The 25,482-nt window shown below is 36.9% G+C and overlaps 4 protein-coding genes across 9 annotated transcripts; 1 reads left to right on the forward strand and 3 right to left on the reverse strand.

Moving 5' to 3' along the window:
• Positions 1-66: 66 nt before the first annotated feature.
• On the reverse strand, positions 67-4,574 carry LOC114560380 (troponin I, slow skeletal muscle). The gene is made up of 8 exons (XM_028585715.1): positions 4,457-4,574; positions 3,592-3,622; positions 3,457-3,460; positions 3,263-3,304; positions 2,801-2,932; positions 2,588-2,677; positions 884-1,057; positions 67-770 (listed from the first exon to the last, which is right to left on the reverse strand). The coding sequence occupies exons 2-8, from the start codon at positions 3,600-3,602 to the stop codon at positions 681-683; spliced, it is 543 nt and encodes a 180-aa protein (XP_028441516.1). The 5' UTR covers positions 3,603-3,622; positions 4,457-4,574; the 3' UTR covers positions 67-680.
• A 2,701-nt stretch (positions 4,575-7,275) lies between these two features.
• Positions 7,276-11,400, reverse strand: LOC114560378 (troponin I, slow skeletal muscle). Of its 3 annotated transcripts, none has more exons than XM_028585710.1 (9): positions 11,240-11,400; positions 10,543-10,602; positions 10,293-10,316; positions 10,160-10,163; positions 10,015-10,056; positions 9,799-9,930; positions 8,310-8,399; positions 7,866-8,039; positions 7,276-7,696 (listed from the first exon to the last, which is right to left on the reverse strand). In XM_028585710.1, the coding sequence occupies exons 2-9, from the start codon at positions 10,587-10,589 to the stop codon at positions 7,610-7,612; spliced, it is 600 nt and encodes a 199-aa protein (XP_028441511.1). In that variant the 5' UTR covers positions 10,590-10,602; positions 11,240-11,400; the 3' UTR covers positions 7,276-7,609. The 3 variants fall into 3 exon arrangements, with proteins under 3 accessions (XP_028441511.1, XP_028441512.1, XP_028441513.1); XM_028585711.1 differs by having other exon boundaries at positions 10,543-10,658; XM_028585712.1 differs by lacking the exon at positions 10,543-10,602 and having other exon boundaries at positions 11,240-11,371.
• A 177-nt stretch (positions 11,401-11,577) lies between these two features.
• On the reverse strand, positions 11,578-14,699 carry LOC114560381 (troponin I, slow skeletal muscle). 4 transcript variants are annotated; one of them, XM_028585719.1, is made up of 10 exons: positions 14,467-14,699; positions 14,268-14,290; positions 13,271-13,299; positions 13,158-13,161; positions 12,886-12,927; positions 12,642-12,773; positions 12,472-12,561; positions 12,214-12,384; positions 12,039-12,129; positions 11,578-11,935 (listed from the first exon to the last, which is right to left on the reverse strand). In XM_028585719.1, the coding sequence occupies exons 3-9, from the start codon at positions 13,279-13,281 to the stop codon at positions 12,043-12,045; spliced, it is 537 nt and encodes a 178-aa protein (XP_028441520.1). In that variant the 5' UTR covers positions 13,282-13,299; positions 14,268-14,290; positions 14,467-14,699; the 3' UTR covers positions 11,578-11,935; positions 12,039-12,042. The 4 variants fall into 4 exon arrangements, with proteins under 4 accessions (XP_028441520.1, XP_028441519.1, XP_028441518.1 ...); XM_028585718.1 differs by having other exon boundaries at positions 14,268-14,329; positions 14,467-14,698; XM_028585717.1 differs by having other exon boundaries at positions 14,268-14,332; positions 14,467-14,698.
• A 5,418-nt stretch (positions 14,700-20,117) lies between these two features.
• On the forward strand, positions 20,118-25,450 carry LOC114560385 (uncharacterized). The gene is made up of 7 exons (XM_028585721.1): positions 20,118-20,259; positions 21,237-21,963; positions 22,211-22,255; positions 22,737-22,817; positions 22,893-23,089; positions 24,111-24,274; positions 24,536-25,450. The coding sequence occupies exons 2-7, from the start codon at positions 21,465-21,467 to the stop codon at positions 24,546-24,548; spliced, it is 999 nt and encodes a 332-aa protein (XP_028441522.1). The 5' UTR covers positions 20,118-20,259; positions 21,237-21,464; the 3' UTR covers positions 24,549-25,450.
• The last annotated feature ends 32 nt before the right edge of the window (positions 25,451-25,482 follow it).

Here is a 25,482-nt window from a genome sequence, read left to right on the forward strand (position 1 = left end):
CTCAAATAAAGGCCAATAAAAGCCCCAAAAATGATCTTTGAAATTACACAGTGGAGGAAAACAATGGCAGGATAGGGATTCTTTTTTTTTATTGAGAGAACACTTGTGGTTTCATGTTTGGATCACATCCATGAACCAAATATGAAGATAACATGCTTTCACTGCAATAACCTTAGCAAAGACTGCAATAATAGCCAATACATTTTGAATGTCTGACAAGCTGGATGGCAATAAATTACAGCACATAACACATTTGCAGTTAATTAACAAGGGACAAATAAGTATGTTTCTCCACAGTCCCCACATTAGACTGTAGGTCTGAGTATCCTGTGATTGTTTGAAATAGTTATGCTGCCATCACAAGGCTGCAGAGGAGAACTTCTGCAAACAGTCACTGCATCACTAATACAAAGCAGTTAATGACAAAAAACTGACATATATTGAATCAATATCAGTGTAATTAAAATTTTCTGAAAAATAATAATTTAAAGAGCACTATAGCCTATAGTCATATAGTCAATGTTGTCGTCCCTTTATTTCTATAAGATTACAAAAAGCAAGACTATCCTGGTTTTAAGGGTGTTTGTCCTACCTGCAATTCATAAATTGATTTAGTATAGGTAGGATTAAGGTTAAGAATTTATTATAGGAAAATCTCTTAAACAAAAGTAAACGTTTCTTTAGTTGCCGGAGGCGTCAAACAGCTTCTTCCTGCCCTCCATACCAGACATTGCCTCCACATTCTTACGCCAGTCAGTCACCTCCTCCTTCTGTTGGAAACATAGATATCACAGACAAACAGTCAAGATAAAACAGGTCATTTTGACCAAAAACAGTGGTTACCTGAAGGTTCCTGTGACCCTAAAGCAAAAGCCAGGCTTACCTTTTCCTCTTCCTTCTTGACCGTTTTGAGGTTGGCCTTGAAGTCAATGGACTGTGAGTGTTTGGAGCCCAGCAGAACGCTCAGCATGGCTTCAGCTGAGATCTTCACTCTCTTCAGGGTCGGCTTCTTGAACTTACTCTGAATCTCAATGATCTTCAGGTTCATGTTTTCAATCTGTCCGGGGGAGTCAATTGAAAGAAAGGATTGTGCTATTGCTATTCTACCATTGTGAGTCAAGTACACCTTAATATTACCCTCACTGCTATTTAGTTATTTATTTATTTTGTGTTAATTTATATGAACACAATGTAAATGAAAAATCCCAAGATTCATAAATTCTTCCCCATCAGTTCACTTTTTCAAATCCATATATGGATTTATGACACTGGAATTTATCAATAACACGTGTAAATAATCCAAAACTGTGAGCAAATGTTATGTAATGTCCATTTTTCTGGAGCTTTTAACCAAAGCTTGCAGTCTTCCTCAGCTGATGTGGTTTACTCAGATGAAGATGTGGTTAAAAGCTAATAAGTAGACTTTGTGTTAGGATTTTAAATTCTTTAGATTTTGTTGTGGATAACTGTATACTATACTTTTCTAAAATGTTTAGGTGTAGGGAACAACTGTCTGTTTGTTCTAGTAATTCCTCAAAAGATAGCAGTTCTTTTAAGATTGTACCAACCATACAAACGCTCTAGTAACACTACTGCTTTACAAAACAAAACAGAAAAGTAAAGCATGTTTTACTGGATTACTGGAGAAAAATAAATAAAATATGCAAAGAAAACAATTGTTAACAGCTACTTTAACCTATGTTTTATAATCTGTGGTTAGGAAGTACTATGTGATTGCTCAATACCCCATATATAGCCAATCTCGGCCAAATTTATTATTGGTCTAACCCTAATATAGAATATAAAGGTCGCTGTGTCTGGTTTTGTGTTTCATTATATCATTGCAATTATCAGCTCCAAACAAATTAGCACCTCATATTTCACTGCTGTGTTTAAGCCAGTTGAATAATGTGACTCCTGACTTATTATGGAGCCTGCTTGTGTGCTTAAGACAAATCTAAAATGTTCAATTCCCTCTGAGCTTACTGTTGATGTAAGACAAAAATGTGAACTGTGTTGAGTAGGGCTGTCCTCGACTAAAGAAATTCTTAGTCGACTAACGCTTACACGATTTTGTCGACTAATCGATTTGTTAATTTAATTGACAGAGCTGTGCGCTTTGAGAGGTGGTTAAGACTAGAAAATCACAATATAAATGTAGTTAATTAACCATCTGTAAAACTGAGTTTCTCCACAATTAATCCTGCAAAAGCAGCACTTTAAATTTTGTGTTTACCAAAAATGTGCTCAGAAGTTTCTTGGAAATAAGTAATTAAGCATGAATAAGCATAAAAAATTACTAATCGACTAAAGAAATCTTAGTCGACTAAGTCCAAAACGACCGATTAGTCGACTAATCGACTAAGAGGTGGCAGCCCTAGTGTTGAGTCACTGTTTAGTGCTATAACAAAGCCACAGAGTGCATCAGGCTTCATGCATAAGATTCTGTTGTATGTCTTTGTGCTGCCACTTGGAGTCAGTGTTTGTTTACTTTTCACTCTTTCATGTTGTGACCACGTCTTCATTGTAAAGACATGGGATGCAGTAACCTTACAAACATTTCCACATGCATTGATAAGCAGCTCACCTCTTTGTCGTTTTTGGACACCTTGAGGCCGATATCATACCACTCCTCATCTACGACATCAATCTTGTGGTGCAAGTCTTTGCAAAGATCCTGTAAAAAAAGTAAAAGACACCCCCTAGTGGTATCAGAATAAAATAATAAACTAAAATAGAAAAAAAATATACAGTATTAGTTAGAGAGGGTGTACTGGAAGATTTGAATAAGGTTAAATACCTGAAGCTCTTGCAAAGACAGACCAGACAGATTTAGAGGAGGAACTCGTTCTGCTAGAGCAGCTTCTCTCTCCTTCATCTTCTGCTCCTTCTCCTCCTGCAGCATCTGAGCAGCGACTGCCAACAGTCTAATCTAAGGGAAACAATCAAAATAATAGATGAACATTTTTTTTTTCTTTTTTTCAATGTATTGGAATCTCTAGACCAAATAGAGCAAAAGTCTACATACATACCAAACAATTTCATTAATTGACATGTTAACCATGAGTATGATACATCCTTTAATAAAAATATGTATTCATAAATAACACACATGTAAATGCATAATGCAATTCTGAATAGATATCAACCAGTTGTCTGTGGTTTATACAAAGAGCATACAAAGTTATGCACTCTAACATCTTAAGTCAAATTCTTCATAAAAAATAGATTCATAAAACATCTCAGACAAAGAAGAATTTACCTTCAACCCCAGCCTTCGAGAGGAGGAGATCCTAGATTTTTTCTATAAGTTTACACATAAAAAAAATCATTTAATACCACCTATATATACAATATATGGACAGCACATTTGAAAATATGATTTTTTAAATTGCATTAATAGACAAATAGTGGACTGAGAAAGGGGCGTTAAGATGATGTATGATAGGTACTCACAGATCTGTTGGGGCGTTAACAAAAGAAAGAAATTATATATTAACATAATGAATATCAATACATAGTTTTACAGTATACAGTACCTTGAAGCTACCAGTGAACACATTAAAACAAACCAGAACTGATAATACTCACTGATCAGCCATGATTGTCCCAAATTCCCGCTCTACAATTGGAAAAGTAAAAGAAAATGAAATGTCTCTTTGCAGAAAATGGAAACAGAAATCTTTCACTTTTAACACATTTTCAATTGAGCTGTACGCTGAAGACTGATGATCTTTTTAACCTCTCTGGTCAAAGTATTTCACCCACTCCAAACATTCATTGGCCCATTAAAGCTGCACAGTTATTTATGTTCACTGATTGTTCCCCTGGTGCATTTGGGTTGGATTGGAAAGCGGATTGGAATATTTTATGAACCAAACTGTTGTAGTACACATTTTGCTTTCATCATCAAATAATAATATAAATGGACTTTTTTTTTCTCCTCATTTAAATGAAATATCTGGAGAATTCAATGTAATGCTATTACAAATGTGTAACTAAATTAAATAATAGGTTAAGTTCAGACTTTGATTTGCTGTTTCATATACATGCATTAGTACAGGATCCAAACAATAAGGATCCAAACAATAATAACAAAAATTACTATAACTTTAAAAGCACTTCTGTCATATGCAAAGTTTCAAAGTGCTGGGTCAGTGGTCGTGTTAACATAACTCACAAGAGTCTCTGCATAGGTGACAAAAAAGGTGAATGGCCAGATAATCCACAGGCATGTAAACTGACAATGTTCAACTTGATCACGATATCCAAATAAAACCATAAAGTAAAGACAAGACACTAATCTGAATTAGACTTTTTTGTCAACTGTTAGTCATTGTTTTAAACTTGTAGCATGCTGAGAAGTTATTCCTTATTTACACATCTCAGTTCAATGCCTCAACATGCCTACCACACCAAGTTTACTCTTAGTACCAGAATATAAGCAACTCTGTACCTTCTTGAAGGCGAACAGCTCCTTGAGCCTCCAAACGTGTGAGGGAGTTAGCAATCGACTTTCTGAGGGAGAAAATTCTATCAGATTTATAGTGTCAGTGCAGAGTGTGAATGGCTCACTAAAATAGACTCCTGTCTGTCCACCAACAGTGACATTTACTGTTGCACATAGCATCTCCACAATATCGGACAGGAAAGGAGGTAATAAAACTTCATTTATGGGCTTAAACATTTGGGTATCTTGTGTACTTTTAACAACACCTGTTGTTGCTGGAGGTGACACTGACACTTTAAAGAGGCATTACCCACTGACCGACATTAATGTTGGGCCAGTGTCACACATTCACATTTGACCGGGGCCAACTTGTTAGAGTTTGGATCAAGTTGTTAAGGAGTCCAACTGAAGGAAGAAATCAACCTAGCGTGTCAGCATGCACTTGTTCTGATTCTTTATTTTTAGAACAAACAGCACAGTCCAAATGTGAATCTGGACCATCTGAAGATGTCCATCTATAGGCATCTAATAGTTTCACCAACTGAGACTGAAGAGGTTTTAAACAGCCATATCACACATCTGCCTTTCTAGCGACCACATGCTATTGCCATGTTCATGTCAATTTGAAAATTCATAAAAAAATACACTTTGAAAACATTGAAAATTAATGAAATTATGATTTTTTTTGGGAACTTGAGTTTTAAAAATGATTACTTTCATACCCTTGCATCAGTTCGAATGGAGTACTTTTCTTACTTTCACCAAATCGTCAGAAAAGTAAGAAGCATTTTCATGTTCAGTGCACATCTTCTATCCACCTTGCTTGCATGTGTGTGATGGCAGACTCTAATAGCCTGATAACATTGCAGGACCACCTTTGAGGAAAGAACAAACCAAAAGTTAGTCATGTTTTATTTAGGGGAGCAGAGAAACAAGAACAGGTGCTGGTCAGGACTTGATGGTTTGTAAACTGAGCCAGCCAGAGTTCAATCTGCGTCATTGTTGTAACAGGGAGTCAAATGGCTCAAAGTGCTGCAATTTATGCCTCACGTAAGGATAATATAAATATATATAATAATACCATGGGGTCAAATACTATTTTCAGATCACTTCTTATAGTACCCTGAAGAAGGCCATTTTGTGCCGATTCACGTGGGTTGCTGTCCAGTTCTATTTTCAATGTAAGATTTCGATATTAACCAGCCATTTAAATAAAGGCTTTTTATTTTTTTCACAAGAAGAGTGGCTGGGACCTTTTTTCTCTTTTGAAGTTTTGTGTTCCCTTTCCAAAGAGCACCTTCATGATTTGTTTTTAACTTTCAAGCACCCCAGACTTTTTTTCTTCTTCACTTATTGTAGTAGTTGCTTTAAAGGAGTATTTAAACAATTTAGTATTGCATTTTTACACAAGAGATAATTAGACTGGACTAGAATGGTCAAAACTGATGCAGAAGAGGCCGAGATATCCTGTTAGTCCCTATAATGGGTCAAGCTCCAAGAACACTGGAAGCCTACATTTCCCATATTGCATCTAACAGCATCTACTTATTATGTTGCATTCACACAATATCAGCAAAACCTTGGGAGTGTTCATGCTTGATTACCTCCATTGCTAGCCTTGTATTCACATCAATCAGATACTTCTGTGGTCTTATGTATTAAAATCAGTTCTTCAACAAGTGAAACGGATACAAAACAGCGTATAGCTTCTTTTAAATTCAATGAATTGATTGTATAAGGGTTTATATTGCATTTCTTTTTAGATGTAACTGCCACACATATCTGTAGTTCTTTTTACCGAGTGGGAGAAATTGATGCTGTCAGAAGTCCCCAAAATCTTCGACTCCAAGGCTGACAAACGATATGTGAACGTGTACTCAGCATTAGATCCCTGTCAAGTAAACTTCCTTATCTTTGAAACCACCAGTTTGTAATGCAGACTTTCTGTCACCAAACCCAAGCCGAGTAACCCTGATGACATCACTTTGACATCATCATAGGTTCATTTATCACACTTGACAAATCGTTGGCGGTATGTAACTTTTTAAATAGGCCAAGTAGTTCTCGCTTTGACTAGTTAACTGACTTTTATGTGTAAATCAGTGGAGTTCGCCCCATATTACTTTACATTATTATGATCATGTACTGTATGATTGACCACATTAGAAGGGTTGAGAGAGTTACTTATACTTTGGGCTCAAGACTGAAAGGGCAACAGTTACTGTAAAAGCATTTACTAAATGGCAATTCTTTTAACACACAGGATAGAGTTTATTGTTATGCCTTGGGATGCAGGTATTTTACTGAATGATCTGCTGGTTAATTTCTGGTTTAATTGATTCTTTAATGGTTTCCAGAGACTCAAGGACTTCAAATAGCATGTTTTTGATTAGTCCCAAATATAAAGATTTTAAGTTAGACAAAGAAATGCTGCAAATCTGAAACCAGCAATTCTTTTGGTATTTTTGCTTTAAAATTGTTTAAACAATTAGTTGATGGTTGCTGATTAATGAATCAACTAATTGTTTAATTTCTAATCATTGTTTCTAGCAGTAGTGTTGATTGGTACTTTGTGCTCTGACGGCTCTCTTGTTGCTTTAATGAGGGGTTTACTGCAGCCCTGAACCTGCGACCTCTCATATTTTTGGACGTTCACAGTTTTTAATTTGAATGTTACGTCTGCTTTGATTTACAGATGATGATATAACAACTTCTCAGCTGCTGCTGTCGACAACCTGGAACTATGAATACCACCTGGCTGATGTTGTGTCCCAATCTAGTGGATAATAAAGTAGATGAAAAGAAAAGTGTAGCATCAGTTTTTTGTGTTGATCAGAAGTATTTATTATGAGGACATAAACCAGGCAGACACACAGCAAATCTCACTATATCCTTATCTGTAATGTAAGTGTAGACAATTTAAAAAGTGCCAACACCACAAAACGACAACAGAATGCAACTGATTTATGTGCAAAATATACACAATTCCTTTGAATTTAAATATTTTTGCATACTGCAAATGGTCTATACAAGTACTATATATACTTATACATACTTATGCATACACTGTCAACTATTGTAAGCAGTGAGAGTAACTTTATTTCCCTCTCTATTCTTGTAAAACAGCATTTGTATTCAAAATGTCCATCAATATAAACTCTACTGCCCAGCATTAAACAGCTTCTTCCTGCCCTCCATACCAGACATGGCCTCCACGTTTTTACGCCAGTCAGTCACCTCCTCTTTCTGTTCATAAGAAGAAAATAATTCTCAGTGTTACTGTAGGCCTACTTAACACCCAAAAATAACATGAGCAATACCACAGCATTGTGAGTTTAAAACCAAGGAGTCAACTGAGCCTGACATAATTATAAAAACTTTAAAAACAGTCTGCTGTTACAGTTGCCGCACTTACCTTCTCCTCCTCTTTCTTCACAGTCTTCAGGTTGGCCTTGAAGTCCACAGACTCCTTGACCTTAGAGCCCAGCAGAGCTCCCAGCATGGCGTCAGCTGAGATCTTCACCCTCTTGAGAGCAGGTCGCTTCATTTTACCCTTCAGCTCAAAGATCTTCTGAGACAGATTATGAATCTGCAGGAACAACAAAGTAAAGTACAAAGTACACAACATAGCCGCCTTTTAAAATTCCAATAAAAAATAGTTTTAAAAATGATAAAAACCACACTCAGTAAGACAATTAACTCAAACCTTTGCTGGTAAATTATAGTGAAACTGAATATGAACAATTAATGCTGCATCTTCTCAATGTTATCAAGAAAAAACAATCAGTACATCCATAAAGTCAAAACAGAATTAAATCCACATGTACTGTAAGTCAAATGAATATGAATAAACATGTACCTCCTTGTAATTTTTAGTCACTTTGGCATCAATGTCGTAGCGCTCTTCATCTACGACATCGATCTTATGATGCAAATCTTTGCACAGAGCCTGCAGACAGAGAGATATATCATATTTTTTGAACATTTAATCACAACCCTGCAATCCTCTGGCGTGATGCACATGTCTATGTTTTTCTGTGTGTTGATGCAACACACTTACGTGTGAGCCCCAACCAACATTGGAGCCCCATTGTCTTTTATTACTACTGTGTAGATTATTGCACTCATATTAGTGGTTACTTGTTATGTATTGAATGTGAAACAATATTGTGTCTAATAGTATGCATTATTACCGCAGGCCCTTCGTTCTAGCAGCAGTCAGACTCTTTAAGCCTTGTGTTTTCCTCTGGTCAAATTTGACCCATTTTCAAAGTTTTTTACATCAGAAATATGGGTTTCTTTCAACCAAATTGCCCAAAAATAATTGTTTAAATGGTTTCAAAACAGTATCCTGACAAAACTTTGACATATACCAGTCTGTGATCCACTGAGCATCCTCTGATCTTAACTATTTGTCAAAATAATTCCATGGGGGGGTTTTAAACTAAAAAATTAGGTATAACGTCATATAAATTAGGTTTATTGACCATGAATTACATCTTTTTTTGAAAAAGCGACACAAACGTCGAAAAAACAACAAAAAGGGTAACACTTTACTTGAAGGTATCTACATAAGAGTGACATGACACTGTCATGACACAGTCATGACACATGAACCCTGACCCTAACTCTAACCCTGACCCTAACTTGTCATGACAAAAACCGAATGACACATACTAAAAGAAGCATTATGTCATAAACGTTTATGACTTGTTTATAATGTTTATGACACGTTCATGACAGTGTCCTGTCACTCTTATGTAGATATCTTCACGTAAAGTGTAACCAAAAACAGTTCATTTTCAATTTTGACCCAGAAGGACAACAAGTTAATGGTCGATGGGATGACAACACAAGGGCTAATACAACATTTTAATGTAGCACTGCTAGCTGTTTCTGCAACATGAGCCATCACTTGACAATATTCTGCACTATGCATATTTATTTATTTATTTATTACTCTGTGTGACCTCCTACTGTGCATTATGCCATTTCTATTCATCCTCACCTTATCTCATCTGTCTATGTCTGTCTGTTTATTATAAGGGTGTTTATAGTGTACATAATATTATTATTATTACTCTTATTCTATTTATTGTAAAACGTTTTGTATATTTTCCCTATGTCTATTTAATGTGTATTTGTCTTTTTCTGATGTGTGTGAATTTTTCTGTAGCTGCTGTAACAAGGGAATATCCCCCAGTGTGGGATTATTAAATCTATTTTATCTTATCTTATCTTAAAGGTTGCTCTAAATGAATGTCAGCTAAATTCCCAAAATGTAGCACCTCTCCTCTAATGCACCTACTGCATTGCATTTCATTGTAATATGATTGACCTGCCCATACCTGAAGGTCCTGCATGGACAAACCAGACAGCTGAAGTAGAGGGACTCTCTCACCCAAAGTGGCTTCTCTCTCCAGCTTCTTTTCCTCCTTCTCCTTCTCCAACATCACAGCTGCAGTTTTCAGCAGCTTGGTCTAAATTGAGAAAGAATCATTAACTTTTTGGCACAGATCACCGTTGTTTTGTGACTTAAGTAGTAAAGACGAAGAAGACAGTACCTTGAGAGCCAGTCTGCGAGATGCAGTGATCTTTGACTTTTTCTACACAAAATCAGCAGAGAAGTTTTACAGTTATACAAAAATACATACAATCACAATTAAGATTTGTTTTATATAAGCTACACTAATTATATGGATAACTAACCTGTCTATGGTGGATATGATGATGTGGATAGGAAAAGGAAAAAAAGATAAGAATTAGTATCATAACATGATAAAGATCCAAAGAATTACTCTAATTTTACAAATACTGATTTACATGAAAAATCATAACTTACCCTTCAGACATGATTGTTTTTTGTCTGTAGAAGTGAAATAATAAAAGTAAGAAAAAGTATATTACTTAGAAACAGTATAGTTGCATTAGTAGCAATACATACAGTATATGCTGTATAGTAGTATTTTTCCTGTTTAACATGTACAAGATGTGCTATAAACACTCAGCTTTTATAAATGAACTAATATTTAATTATTTATTATTTTAATGAACCAGTATTTATTAATTCTACTGTTCATATGTTTATTCACCTCTTGTTGACTGGGCCAGAGTCATCCAGACTTCGGTATGGCAACATACCAACACTAAGCCTTTCAAATTAGGAAAACTGCATGTGTCAGTGCTGCAGATTGTTGGAATGATATTCCTTTTTTTATTACCAGTTGGAGTTGATCCAATGTTCAAGGCAGCCAGAAACATAACCAAAATCAGAATTAGCTTTTGCTAATCAAGACAAATATACATTGCTAAATGTAAGTGGATCATCGTTGTAATAACAACTATTTCCAAGTATTAGAAAAGCAACACGTACACCACTTATTTTATCTCCTTTGTTGTGCTGGGAATTAATTCCCCTGAATTCCCCTTCTTGTCACCTCTCTATTGATTTATTGAATTAACATTTCGGTGGCATTTGTTAAAATTATAAAAAAAATTGTAGGTTAGTAAGTGCACATAAACATTTGAATTACTTGATGAGTGAATTGAAACATTATATGGATGTGCCTTTACATTAAATACATACAATGTACAACAAAGTAAGTAGATATAACTGTCTTGTTTTGGTCTCTTAAAGGTCAAACAGTATTAACTATTTTACGGTAAATGTGCACGTTTATGTTTTTCCATCAGCCGAATAAATTCCCTGCTGTTCTTTAAATTATTCCAGATAAATGCAACAAGTGAAATCATATAAGCAAGATATCATCATCATAAAAATCAACATACCTTTCTTATCTCTGCAGAAAACCTGTGAAGTTGAGCAGTAGCTCTCCTTAGATAACAAGAGGAAAACTCAAGTCAAATTGAATGGCTCCTATTGCCTTCTGTGAGTGGCCAACTAAAATAGCCTCCTCTATCCTGACAGCTAGCATACTCTTTATAAGTACACTTCTACATGGTATCCCCCAGCACCAGGTTAACCACCACTATTCCATTGCTCAACACCAAGGTGTTAGGGCAGCCAGTGATTAAACTGTATGAATACATCATCATGATTATCTCTGTTATTGAATAGATGGAAAATAAAAGTCTGGGATTTTAAACAAACCAAAGAAGCCAAGCAGTAAAGTAGTTATGGTCATTTAATCAATCATCACGTATTACAGACTACCTGGACAGCGCCATCATCTGTGTAACACAAATACTGCACTTTAAAAGACAAACTCATAAAGCTGATCAGCCTTTTCTTTAGCACAATTTCAATATGCAAAGGGTACTGTATACTATACAATTTACAGTATATGATTACATCCATGGCATACAGTGGCATTTTATACATACATGTTTACATTAAAGCAAGATTAAACAATTTAATACTGTATAATCTAATTGATTCTTTTACAAGTGCCGGTGGTTGATATCATTCTTTACAAAAACAAGTTTTATTTCATCTTGTAATGGAAACTTCTGGAAACAATAATTCTGAAACAAAGACAAAGGGATTATTTTTATTTTTTTTTTACTTGAACATTGCAAACTTAAGGTTTACTTTAGGAAATATGATGTGTTACTGATATAGTAGCACCTTCTTATTTTCCTGCATTAAACAGCTTCTTCCTGCCCTCCATACCAGACATGGCCTCCACATTCTTACGCCAGTCAGTCACTTCTTCCTTCTGCAAAAATAAAAGATAGATTGTGATCTGCTTTGTCATGCAGTTTTTTTTGGGGGGGGGGATTGTCTCAGCCACCAGGTTTACCTTTTCTTCCTCTTTCTTCACTGTCTTAAGTTTGGCCTTGAAGTCAGCCTTCATGAGTTTGGAGTTGTCGGAGCATGCACCCAGCATGTCATCTGTAGTTTTCTTCACCCTCTTCAAGTTGGGCCTCTTTGCCCCCTTCAGCCCAACAATCTTCTGAGACAGCATCTGGATCTGTGATACAAACATCACACACTTCAACGTCCTGACAGTAAATGTATGATCTTTTATTTGTTACTTGTGAATTTAGTTTGACTGTACCTCTGTGTCATTTTTGGCTACCTTAACCTCCATATCATAACGAACTTCATCTACAACATCAATCTTATGATGTAGGTCTTTGCAAAGATTCTGTAAAGAAAAATTAAACCAACAGTCAAGATGATGTAGAATAATAATGGCTGAATGGGCATGATTTGCTCTGTTAGTACCTGGAGCTCCTCGACTGACAGACCTGACAGCTTTAGTGGAGGGTAGCTCTCATTCAAAACTCTCTCCTTCTCGTGTTTCCTCTCTTCACTTTCAGCCACCAGCATAGACGCTGCCCTTTTCAACAGTTTGGACTGTAAGATAGTAAGGGGATAATAAGCCTTGATCAAAACTAAAGCGGTATTAGAGCATGTGGCATACCGTTAAATACTGTTCACACATGGCCTGAAGGTCTACAAGACCTACCTTTAAATGCAGCCGGCGTGTTGCTGAATATTTTGGCTTTCTCTGAGAGAAAGACAAGAATAGTTTATACATCAAATAGAGTAATTAATACAGGCTTTCAAATATATGCTTAAGCATTAAATAATAGATAGATAGATAGATAGATAGATAGATAGATAGATAGATAGATAGATAGATAGATAGATAGATAGATGGGTAGATAGACAGATGGATAGATAGATAGATGGATAGATAGAATGATTAATTGATGATTGTGAAAGAAATTTACTCACCGGTCTTTATCAACATGTGACAAGAAAAGTAGAAAAGAGGTATAAAGATATGTTATTATTTAATATGCAAATGGTGTACACAATTCTGGCTCCATTTATAGGTTGCAACTCACCCCTCAGACATGTCTGCAGCTTACAGTACCTTTGGAGCAGAAACAAAGTTTATTTACTAGTGACCTATAGATAATCATAATGAGTATTATCAAAGTCTCAGTAGTGTTTTCTCCAGATCATGTGAGTGATTAATCCAACTACAGTAGGTCGCAGTTTAATATATTGAATTGAATATACATGTCAGTATTCAGCAGAATACCTCCAGGAGCAGACACTCCTTCCTATTGTTATAAGAGCTGATGAGAAGCCTGTTGCATGGCTATATTTAGCTACATTGCCACCGTGCTTTGCTGTGTCCCAGCAGCTGCTGTGGCCTTGATGGTGCCAGAGAAATGTTTGGAAGCCAAGAGACAAAAAAAACTGTTCTCAATACGAATCCTTTAGCAACCACAACACTGCTTATTTTCTATTTTTCTAGATATTATCTTTTTGTGATTTTTTTTATCATATCTCCTCCCCTGTCTTCTCACTTTCTTTGGCCTTCTCTTTGTAGCATTATACTTTGTGTTTTCAATTTATTTAACAACAGCATTAATATTAATAAATAGATGCCACTGCCACAACACAGTAATAAATCCAATTTAGAATAAGCCAGCCTGACAGGGTGCGAAAGTCAAGGTAAACAAGCCAAGCAGCAGACAATTCCAGGAAGCCTGCAGCCTTGCCCGTCCACCCAGCAGGTTTCCAGTTTATAAGAGCGAGCCATCATCACTTATCACCAGCTTTTCGGCCACAACGATGGGTCAAGTGTGCTGTTACCAACCACCAATACATTGGCAGGCGGTTCAAGCTTCAGGTTACATTTCTTCACTTTGAGGATCAAGAGATCATCAAGAAGCTTGAGGTGTCGTCAAAGTCAAAGCTGGAAAGCCATGTTCGGAAAGTTACTTTAAGACCTTGACAAAAGTAGCGCCATAGCAGAGATTCCCTCACATAAATACCAGCCACAGTAAATGTGTCAGGGCATGCTCATATGTGGTCTTTATTATTTCCTACCTTAAAGCCGGACTCCACTTTACCTAAACAAACACATGGCTGTAGAGACTTAGATAGCTGGGCTGCTGTAACAGCAAGACAAGAAGTTAATCTTGCAATGTCAGGTTAAAGAGCCCCTTTCAATGTCTAGAATAAATATGACTGACTTTTATTTTCTTGTGATAAATATCATAGGTTGATTATTTGATTTGAAACTTACCTTAAAGGTGAGAGGAAATCAGAGAGGGCAGCGACAGTGGTCAGTCAGGAAAAGAAAAAGCACTTCATGATTATTAGTGAAAGATTTATGTATTCAAAGTCTCATGTGAATGGCTCGCTAAAATAGACTCCCTGTCCACCTGACAATTGTTGTAGTCACAGTGCAACCCTTTTTGATTTGCCCTCAACCCATGACCCATTTATCTCATGTGATGTGAAGGGCACACCTCACACATCCCTCACCTAACTGGCAGCTGACTTATCCTCTCTGCAGATATCAGGCGCCCTGAGTGTTTGCTTTTGAAGATGTGTCATGGGGTGTACTGGCAGAGGCTAACATCAGAGACCAATTGTTTGAAAGATGCCTTTTAAAGTCAGTTTTTAAAAGTTGATAATTGAAAGCTTATTAAGTTGAACTTGAAGTTTAAAGTCTTTTGCTGAAACAGTTGTTTTATTCTCTACCACTTGAAGTTGACAGCCACGTTTACTATGCAAGGCTGTACTTTGACAGGAATGCTATGCATGCAATATGTTACAGTTTTTCTCAATCGCTTTGGCATAATCGTCGAATGACTGACGTTTCATCAAACTATATGACTATTTATGTGAACATTAGGTCAGTTGTTCACATGACTATAGTCATTTGTCATTACTTGGGCACAAAATGCATTGAGTAAGCCTTGCAGATCAAAATTATTTGCATTCATTTGCTATTGAAACATTGCTCTCAAATGAAACTACAGTGTTTCCTCTATGTTAATTTGACCGTGGCAGCCCCCCACGGCAACATTTCTGCCCCCCACGGTATTAGAAATAGGGCTGCATTGTTAGAGTGCATGTCGGAGAAAATTTTTTTTTAGGTGCATTATTTACATGCTGTAGTTACACTGCATTAAGATAATGTAATTAATAGTGGGATTATTGTTATTTGCTTCGGAATGCTTAGCCTATATGTCAAGATCAAAATTGGCAGTTCAATCACAACTGAAAATATGCCTCATTGTGTGTGTGAATAGAGGTGAATAAATATATTTGTTTGTGTTGCAGCAAAGTGTCAGTTCCATTTCATGGTGGGGTGGGGGGTGGGGGTGGGGTGTTCAGACCTGGCCCCACTGCTAAAAGAAATCCTAAAGGAAACACTGAACTATACACGTTTATTGTAGAAATCCCTACATGCAAAATAGAGCACCCAACAATCACAATAACCTGTCACATATATATTAGGTACATAATAGGTGGTTTTGTTGTACAAAATTTCAGATTAATTGATTAAGGCTATATGGGAAACAATACAATTTCCTCACAATAGACAGGTAACACAGACAGGTGACAGGTGAAGACATCACATCAGATTGTGATGTCGATAAGATTTTGTGGTCAGACAGACAGGAGATTGGATGACCCTTGAGGTTGATACATTTGTAACATATTTTCTGATTATTTTGCCGTTTTTTCTGTATAAGCTTCCTTTGTGTATTCTTTGTTGGCTGGTGTGTACATACATTGAGCAAGTATAGTGTGTGCCGTGACTGACATCAATACTATTCAGCTGCCTATATACACAATGTTAGCAATTAGCAATATTACAGAGTGGTAACTATCACACTTTTAGAGTACACTGTCATTTGACAAGATGTCTTTGCATTTTGACTGTCTAGGTCTAAGCAATGATAAAGGAACCTTTTGTTTTGATGGCAATGATTTATTCATTGATTTACTTACATTTGAAACAGGAGTTAATTATTTTGATTGAGTAATCACCTTTTGCAGGTCACATAGAGTGATGTGCTCAATGTACCACCTGGTTTGAGGATTGTACTTAGAGTTTTGATACTTGTAAGTTTGTTTCAGTAAATGTGCCAAATAGGCCTGCACAATAAATCGTTATAAAATTGCAGTCTCGATTCACCCCTGTTTGCAATTTAATTTTTTAATAACTTTTTTTTTTCTTTTCCAATTAATTTATTGAAAGCATTTGACATTGACATGTTTTAATTATGTTAAGACATGTTCCAGGAGCTCTGTATCAGGGCCATATTTAGTTCAATGTGTTATATGTCACTATGTTTGGTAGTCTACTGTACTTAAATGGCCAGTATGTACTTTATTTTCTTTATTCATTGAAGCCTCTATGTTTACAGGCTTGTGTCGATACACAATGTGCTATAGGTGCCAAAACAAATCTGTTTGGTACTTGTTTTGTTTTATCATGGTTCATGTGTGCAATAAACATTACACTTCGTGAGAAAGAAATCGTGGCAGAGAATCGTGATATCAATTCTAATCTAAAAAATCTTGATTCATATTTTTCCCCGAATCGTGCAGGCCTAGTGCCAAAGCGATTGAGAAAAACTGCAAGTACGTAGGTATAATGTTTACCATGTTCACTATCTTAGCTTACTGTGTTGCACATGCTAAAAACATTTGTTTAATAGCACTAAACACAAATTACAGAGAAGGCTTAGTTTTGCAGGTATTTGGGTAAAAAACCAAAGTCTGTAGGATTTATCATCTTGGGTCCATGCATGTCTGTATAAACTGAATGGCAATTCATCAAATGGTTGTTGAGCTATTTCAGTCTGGACCAAAGTGGTGGACAGACCGATATTTTCATCTCTAGAGCCACTGGCATGGCTAACATAATTGCATTTATATGCACTATTTATACACACCTAATACATGGTTTCTAACATTATAACACACTATAAGACATGCATGTCAATCTCTCCTGGTTGAAAGTTGAGGAGAGACTATCAGCATCACTCCTGGCTTTTGTTAGAAACATTACTGAATTGAAAATGCCTAATTGTTTGTATAGTCAACTCACTTTTAGCTCTAACACACATAAATACCCCACCAGACATGCCACCAGAGGTCTTTTCACAGTTCCTAGATCCCGAACACAATCAATGCAACGTACAGTATTGTATGGAGGTATGGTTGCATGGAACTCACTTCCAGCTGAGATTCCTAAAGCGCACAATAACATATTTTGTAACTACATGTTGTATATGTATAGGAATATTTTTATGGATACAAAGATGTTGTAAGATTTAACTGTTCTATATTCAGTGCATTGTGCATTTAGTGTAATATTTATAAGAGTATATGAAGAGGAATATGTATAGTTATGTTTGCAAAAAAGAATAATGCTAGTTATACTGTTCTTACTTTTGTCTGAAAACATCTTATCTGTTGTAATGTTTTGTTTTGTGTGGACCCCAGAAAGAGTAGCAGATGTTCTGCATCAGCTAATGGGGATCCTAATAAAATCAAATCAAGGTAGTATTATTAACTTTATACAGACCTACCTGTTAAGGATGCTTCAGTAGTAGGAGTTATAATCGTCGACAAATACTCCAAACACCAAAAATGAGTTATAATGTGTTATAAACCATGTATTAGTTGTTTATCTACTGCTAAATATTCAACACATCACATCACATCACAACTGACAGTACTGAATAAAAGTGTATTTCTATTTTTATATTTGGATCAAGGACCTGGCGACTGAATCACAATTGCCATGACACCACTCTCACACAGAGCACAGATCAAATACAACCTCTGCAGTCTATTCTGGTCAGATTTCAGTGGCACAGGAATTAACACATAACCATGGCCACATTTAGTCCTGTAGTAGACTATAATCCCTGGTAACCAAGCAGTGAATAGCTGAAGGTTCAGAGGTCATAATCCTGGGTCTTCATGTGTTGATCCTCTGGACCAAGATGTTCTGGTATCTGTATATTTAAGTGATGTTGCCTGGGGGTTATGTGAGGTCAGGCTGGATGTTAAAAGATGTCCTGGTGGTCTCTGGAAGTTTACAGTAAAGACTAAAGCCCAATCCCTTTTCTATGTGGATTGTGCACTGAGTTTGCAACTATGCAAAGGTACTCATAAGGCTGCTTTCTAAAACAAATTCCTTTATACTTTATTACTTTATATGTGTATTAGTTGTCAATGTATGACATTGTACAATGTATAACATTGTCAACCAATTCTGGAAATGAACACTGAGGAAAAAAAAGAATAAAACATGTAAAATAAATAGCTAAATAAACATCAGTACTGTATGTTCAGTATCAGTCAATTGCTCTCTGCTGGACAAACTATGTAATAACACCATTTCTTAATTATCCAAAAGCATTGTTTTCTGTATTATATGTTCTGTAAGAAAGTTTTCATATTGCTGCATATTGGACAACATATATGCAGATACCGATAGATACCAATATGTCTGTGATAGGCGAATATCGCTAAATCGGCAGGGCTCTATTTAATACACTGATCTTGTAATCACAACATCCTAGGTTCAAGTCCGGCCAGGGACCCATTTTCTTGCACAGTACTTAAAATATAAATCTGTTTCCAGCCACCAAAGTGCAATTTAAACTTTGTGAACAGGAAATGTAGGCCTAACTCTTGTAAATGTGGTCACTGCTGCCCTCTAGTGTGTAGAACTCTCTGTACAAAATGTCAGATTACAGTTTTTTGTTTTTTTCGATTGCTAAACAACAGTGGGCACAGCTGAAGCCACATGTGCAAAACTCAAACCACAGTCTGCACTACCAACAGTCACCTGAGCTAAACAGTTCACATCACCTACAAAACTCATTCCAAGCAACACAACTCTTAACACACGTCTCAAAACAAACTCAGTGCAGCAAAACAGACTCAGTGCAGCAAAACACTCTGAAAAATTCTCACTGAGATAACACACACTGTCAATCAGAACACACTGAGTAGAAACACTAGCATCAAACACCAATACAGAAATTACAAACTTCTCATCTTTACAGTTTGAACAATTTGAGTGACTTCATACTACTCAAAAGATATAGATTTTATAATATACCAATTTTATGTAAGGTAAACAAGAAGGAATGAAAAGCAGCAGTTTGCTTCAATATAGTATTTTGTCTCTAGTAATTTATGGAATTACTGGAAAAAAAACAAAAGGTACTGTACATAACAGTAACAAAGAATATTGTGACTAAGTCTGCATCTCTCCAGCATCATGTGGCAAGTTTTCTTCATCATATTGGACGTCTGCATCATCTCTAAATACAAATGAATGTGGTGTTTCCATTGCTTTCACCTCCATTACTTTCTGAAAAACAGTAAGAACACAGTTTTACTATTGTAAAGATATAGTGTTTTTCACTTTTTTTTTATAGCTGTGTACATAACCTCAGACATCTTACCTGGACATATTGGTATCTTTGCTCTTTTACTTGCTTCTCTCAAATGGTACAGTGTGTAATTGTTTCATTCTTATTTAGTGTTTGTAAACAAAAAAAGGCTTTCTGAGCTTTCTCTGTATAAATACCGTATATGTTCACTAACTAGTCTAAAACAAGACACCTGTTTAGGCTTTCAGCTAAAATTCCAATCAGCATTGTTTGATAGGCACCAGACTGAAATCTATTCTGTTTTGAATGTGTGGTTAACAGTTTTGACAGCAGTGTGTTAGCATTTGAACAAAGTGCTGTAAATCTACAGTGTTGTGCACATTGTGGTTAAAGTCATGGGATAAGTGTGTAGAGTTTTAAAAACTGTATTCAAGCAATGAAAAACAAACTAGAGATTGGTTCACATGAACTGCTGCTGTGCAGACTGAAGTTAGAGTTTTGCACGTTTCTCACCCCCCGCTTTTTTTTCTTCTTTTTCCTTGTTTCCTCACAGTGACAGACGTCGCATCATAGACAGAGATAAAGTGCACGGAGTTTTTGTCGATATACGGTGTTTTTTCAACTGTTCTGTCGTCTTACAAGCTGTCAACTTATCAAACGTAAGTATTAAATTAACGTGTCTCCGTTGTATATATGGGCAAACTGTTGTTATACACTGTTAGTTGTTTTAGGATTGATTGACAGGTTCAAACTGTTGTTTACTTAGCTAAGGTAACGTTAACGTTAGCTAACAATAACGTCAGTACATTCATGTTTTTCATGTAACGTTATGTACATGTCAGCGTTTACAGTAACGTTTACTTGTAATGATGTTACGTTGCACATCTCTCTTAACTTGTAATGATGTTACGTTGCACATCTCTCTTACAAACATTGCTATTGTGCTTTCTTTGACTCTTTCATAGTGTTTATTTATTTACAAACCATTAAACACAGAGGTACTGTTAATATGTTGCTGCTACATACGTGTTTCAGAATATTTTCAATGGCTAAATACTACAGTATGTCTAAAATGGGGTTAAATTGATAATAGGTTAAACACAGACACTTTGTTCTATCTATCTATCTGTCTATCTAGTTATCTCTATGTCTGTCTAGCTGTTACCTAGTCATTAAAAAGGCTGATTTATGTTAACATGAATAACTGTTTATAGTATGACTGTCTTTTTAATTATTACTATATAATATGGATACTATTTAGCTACAGTCGTGTTTCAGGCAATTCTTGTGTATATTTTCAATAAAATAATACAGTTTATGTCTAAGATGGGGTTTATTTGCTATGGCAAACAGCATATAGAATTATTGTTAATAGATTAATATGTGAATTATACATTTTGATCGATCGATCGATCTATCTATCTATCTATCTGTTTATCTATCTATCTACCTATCTATCTATCTATCTATCTATCTATCTATCTATCTATCTATCTATCTATCTATCTATCTATCTGTGCTGTTACTTAGTCATTACAAATGCTGATTGATGTTAAAATAAATAACTGTTTATGTAACAGTATGACTATATTTTGATTATTACTATATAATATACATTGTGTTTTGCTGTGCACAGGAGATAATGAAGAAGACAACCAACTTCTTTCCCGGAAAGACTATGGTGTCTTTCAGGAAGGGTCCATCAGGTCATCTGCGGCAGGATCCCTCTGACGAGGCCATGCGGATCAAAAAGAACCCTTCTCTTTAGGACAAGTCTCCCCCTCAGAGACATGACCTTGTGAAGACCAATGCTCTCACTGTGGTCTTTGAGCGGGGAGGGGATGTGTCTGACCGACTGGAGGTAATGGGGGAGTATGTGCTGCAGTTTGGCAAGTACAAGGGTAAATTGTTTAGGTGGCTCCTGGAAAACGATGTTGGCTACACCATCTACCTGATGAAAAAGGTAGAGGAGGAGGAGAGAGATGGGACCTTCAACCCTCAGGGACACAACAAGGACAGCCTGATGTTATTTCTGGACTATGCCAGGAGCTTCCAGGAAATTAGGGACCTCAGGGAGTATCTAGCTTCCAGGCTGCCTGCTCCACCAGTGGCATCAGAGGGTGAAAATACTGTCGGCTTTGGAGCCAGGGCAAAGGACACCTGGAGGCAGATCTGGGAGAGCAGGGCAGATGGATATGCTGCCTTCATCGTAGGAGTAAAGTGCATCAAAAACAGCAAGATGTACAACCTGCAGCAGTACATCCTCAAGCAGCAGAGGGCTGAGTCTGGGGAGTCCTGTCCACCACCTGCAGGAGTCTCCACTACATCAGCTGCCCCTACACCGCCTACATCTAGCATTCTAGGTCAGTACACAAAAATATGCAAATACAGATGTTTAGTATTTTATGACCTGACACACAATAATTGTTATTGTTTAATCTTCTAGCGATGGAGGAAGACGAGGAGTTGGAGAGGGGATGCTGAATCTGTCTCCTGTAAATTTGCCACTGAACTAAGTAGGTGGAGATAGTTTAATTAACAGAGTGTTTTTAAACTCTTACTGTTTACGATAGTACTGTAGTCTAATCTAGTAGTCACCTGTGCTTTCAGGACCAGCAGCAGTCTCCAGAGCCCCGGCTGTGTCTCCACCAACAGGTTTTTCTCCATCGGTGTAGAGGGAGGATTCTGTTCTCAGCAGAATCCTCCTGCTATTACTGTTCTTCTTCAACTAGTTTGTTATTTTGGCCGTGTTCAGGCCTGTTCTGATGCTTGTGTTCTCTTACTTTCCCACTAACCTAAGGAATTAACAGGTCAGCGATGATGGTAAGTGTTTTTTTTTTTTGCATGCTTTTTCTCAGGCTGTCATTCAAGGATTTGGCATTTTCTTTTTGCCATACCACATCTTTGAATGACAGGCAGTGTGCTTACTATATATTCATATTGTTTCTGTGCTTTACCTGTTTTCTTAAAAGCATTGTGTTTTGTCATTGCAAATAAATAGCAATTCAGAATTTAAGTTTTTTTTAGTTTTCAGTCTGTACTCACAGTTTGTTAGAGAGACAACAGGTAAAGACACATTCTGAAGCATAAACAGACTTGACTGTGGGAGGAAAATGACACTGAATTGTTTTTACAGCACACAGGACGGAGCCAACAGCGACGGTTTCCAGACCTGCCGAGCCTGATGACTCCTCTGGGATTGTTGCTTCTGTGAAAGGTTATTATTTGTTTTGTCTTACTTTAAACCATCATGAATGACCTGAATGTTTTTGTGACCAAAATCTTCTTACAGCCAGGCTGGAGGCCCCGCTGCCAGCCCCTTCTACCTCCTCAGCTCAGATGATATGTGGACTTCAGCATGTGGAGCCAGGCTGTCGTCATGTTGTGTTAAATTGTGACAAGCACAGGGTACAGCCCAACATCCCAGCTGCTGTAGCTATGGAGACCGAGGATCACTGCCCTGCTGCTTTGGTGGCCACAGACTCTCAGGTAATCCAGATTACAGTTTTTCTCAATCTCTTTGGCACATTTACTGAACCAAATTTACAATTGTCAAAACTCTAAGTACAACTCTCACACCACATGGCACATTCAGCATTCCAATAATCTATGTGACCTATAAAAGGTGATTACTCAATCAAAAGAATGAAATCCTGTTTCAAATGTAAATAAATCCATCAATGAATAACTAAGTGGCATCAAAACAATCATTATTAATTTTTGCTTGGACCAACACAGTCAAAATGCAAAGACATCCTGTCTAATGACAGTGTAATCTGAAATTGTGATAGTTGCCCACTATGGAATATTGTCCGAAGTCTAACATTTTATATTGAGGCAGCTGAATACTATTGATGTCAACAAAAACATTTTCAACAGAACATGTATCTTGTCATTGTGTGTACATACCAGCCATAGGAAATATACATAAAGAAAGCTTGTACAGAAAAAAAGATATGCAAAAGGAAAACTATTAGGAACTGCTGTACAGTGCAGGTAAAAAGAAAAGAGGCTGCACTCTCCACCCAGCCTGTCATGCTCAGGCCATGGTTGATTAAAGTGTAATTGTTGCCCTTATCTAATTTGATATTTCACTGGGCCGTCGCCTTTCCCCACACTCTAATGCCCTTTCCTCACCCCCTCAGCACCCCACACTCTAATGCCCTTTCTTCTTACACGGGGAGGCTGTTGCCCCAGTCTGTCTCCTGCATGCTCCATATTCTGCTCAGTCTGACACTTGCAGTGTAAATGTGTTTAAAATTGTGAGGAAATTGAATTGTTCCTCATTTAGCTTACAACTTTTTAAAAAATGTCACATATCTATTATGTATCTAATGTGTGACAGGTTATTGTGATTGTTGGTTGCTCTATTTAGCATGTAGGGATTTACACAGTGAACATGTGTATAATTGCATTTGAGAGTAATATGACCCAATAGCAAATGAATGCAAACTATTTTGATCTGTAGGCTTAGACTGACTAAATCACTTGATGTGATGCTGTATTGCAGGAGACCAGTGAAGATCCGGTTGGAGTGGTGCTGATCACACAGCTGGAGTGGTCTTTCAGCAGGGCTCCGGTCCCAGCGGTCCCAGCACACAGCTGCTACCAGAGGCAGTCTTTCATGGATACAGGTCATTCAAATGACCTACCTACCATCCTCCTACAGACCAGGTAATGGTCAGGCTTAATAGGCTTAATAAGGTTGAATTAGTAAACAGTTACCCTATACAAAATGTCAAGACTATGGGGTAAAATAATATATAATAAATGTAACAAATTGAACTGTTTTTTTAACTGAATTTATTTCAAACAACTCTTCACACAATCCACAAACAATTTTTGATGCATGTTTTTTCCGAGTTTGGTAAGAAACTATATAATAAATATATGCTCCTGCCATTCTTAACCCCTCCACCTGTTGCTCCGCACTAGGAGGAGTCTCTGAGCCGGTCTACAGTGGAGCGGATTGGGTCAGACATCCTGGTTAAACAACAACAACAAGAACATCATCATCATCATCATCAAGCAGCAGCAGCAGAAAAAGATGACCAGGAAATGTTTAGCCTACAGTCAGCTGAAGTCGTAGATGGAGTCAGAGGAGAGGGCGAACAGGAAGTCAGCAGTGCAGCTTCCAACAGGTCGCCTGTGCAGGTTCTGTCATCAACCCCTAAAGCCCTCACATACTGTACATGACAGCTTCCCCGGGGTACCAGGGAAATACATCTACTGCCCCTCCAGAGTGTTCTCCCCCTACAAGGCACAGGGCATGGGGAAGGAGATGACCTGGGGGGAGTTCAAACTGTCGGACTTCTATGAGGCTGAGAGACACAAAGATTCAAAGAGAAGACAGACAAATGGACTGCTAACCCACCAAACGACAAATATATCCTCTCGCATGCACACACACGCACGCACTCACGCACACAAGACACACCACTGTGCATTGTCAGGACTGTTTCTTCTGTTTTCATAGCCAAGCAATTATGATCTTTAGTTTAATTTAACTGTATTCACCTTCACTGGATGTCTGGTCTGATTCATCATCATCATCATCATCATCATCCTCACATAGTCTCTCAGCACCTTTACATGCACTCTCGTGTGCCCTCCACGTGTGTAAATGTGTAATATTTTAATAATAAATTATTCCGTAAATGTATACCCATATTTAGTTGTTAATTTGTTTTATATATAACATTTGAATTATATAAATAAGCAATGTGTCAATGTCAGTTTTTATTTTGTGTTTAAGAATGATGTTGTTCTTTATGAAATATCTTGGGAGCATTACTATGACTTATTGATATTTGATATTTGATTGAGGAAGTAAAAGTGATAGAAAATGAAATAAAATTATACGTATAAATATATACATCGCT

The sequence above is a fragment of the Perca flavescens genome, chromosome 8 (assembly GCF_004354835.1).
Source record: "Perca flavescens isolate YP-PL-M2 chromosome 8, PFLA_1.0, whole genome shotgun sequence".
Taxonomy (NCBI): Eukaryota; Metazoa; Chordata; class Actinopteri; order Perciformes; family Percidae; genus Perca; species Perca flavescens.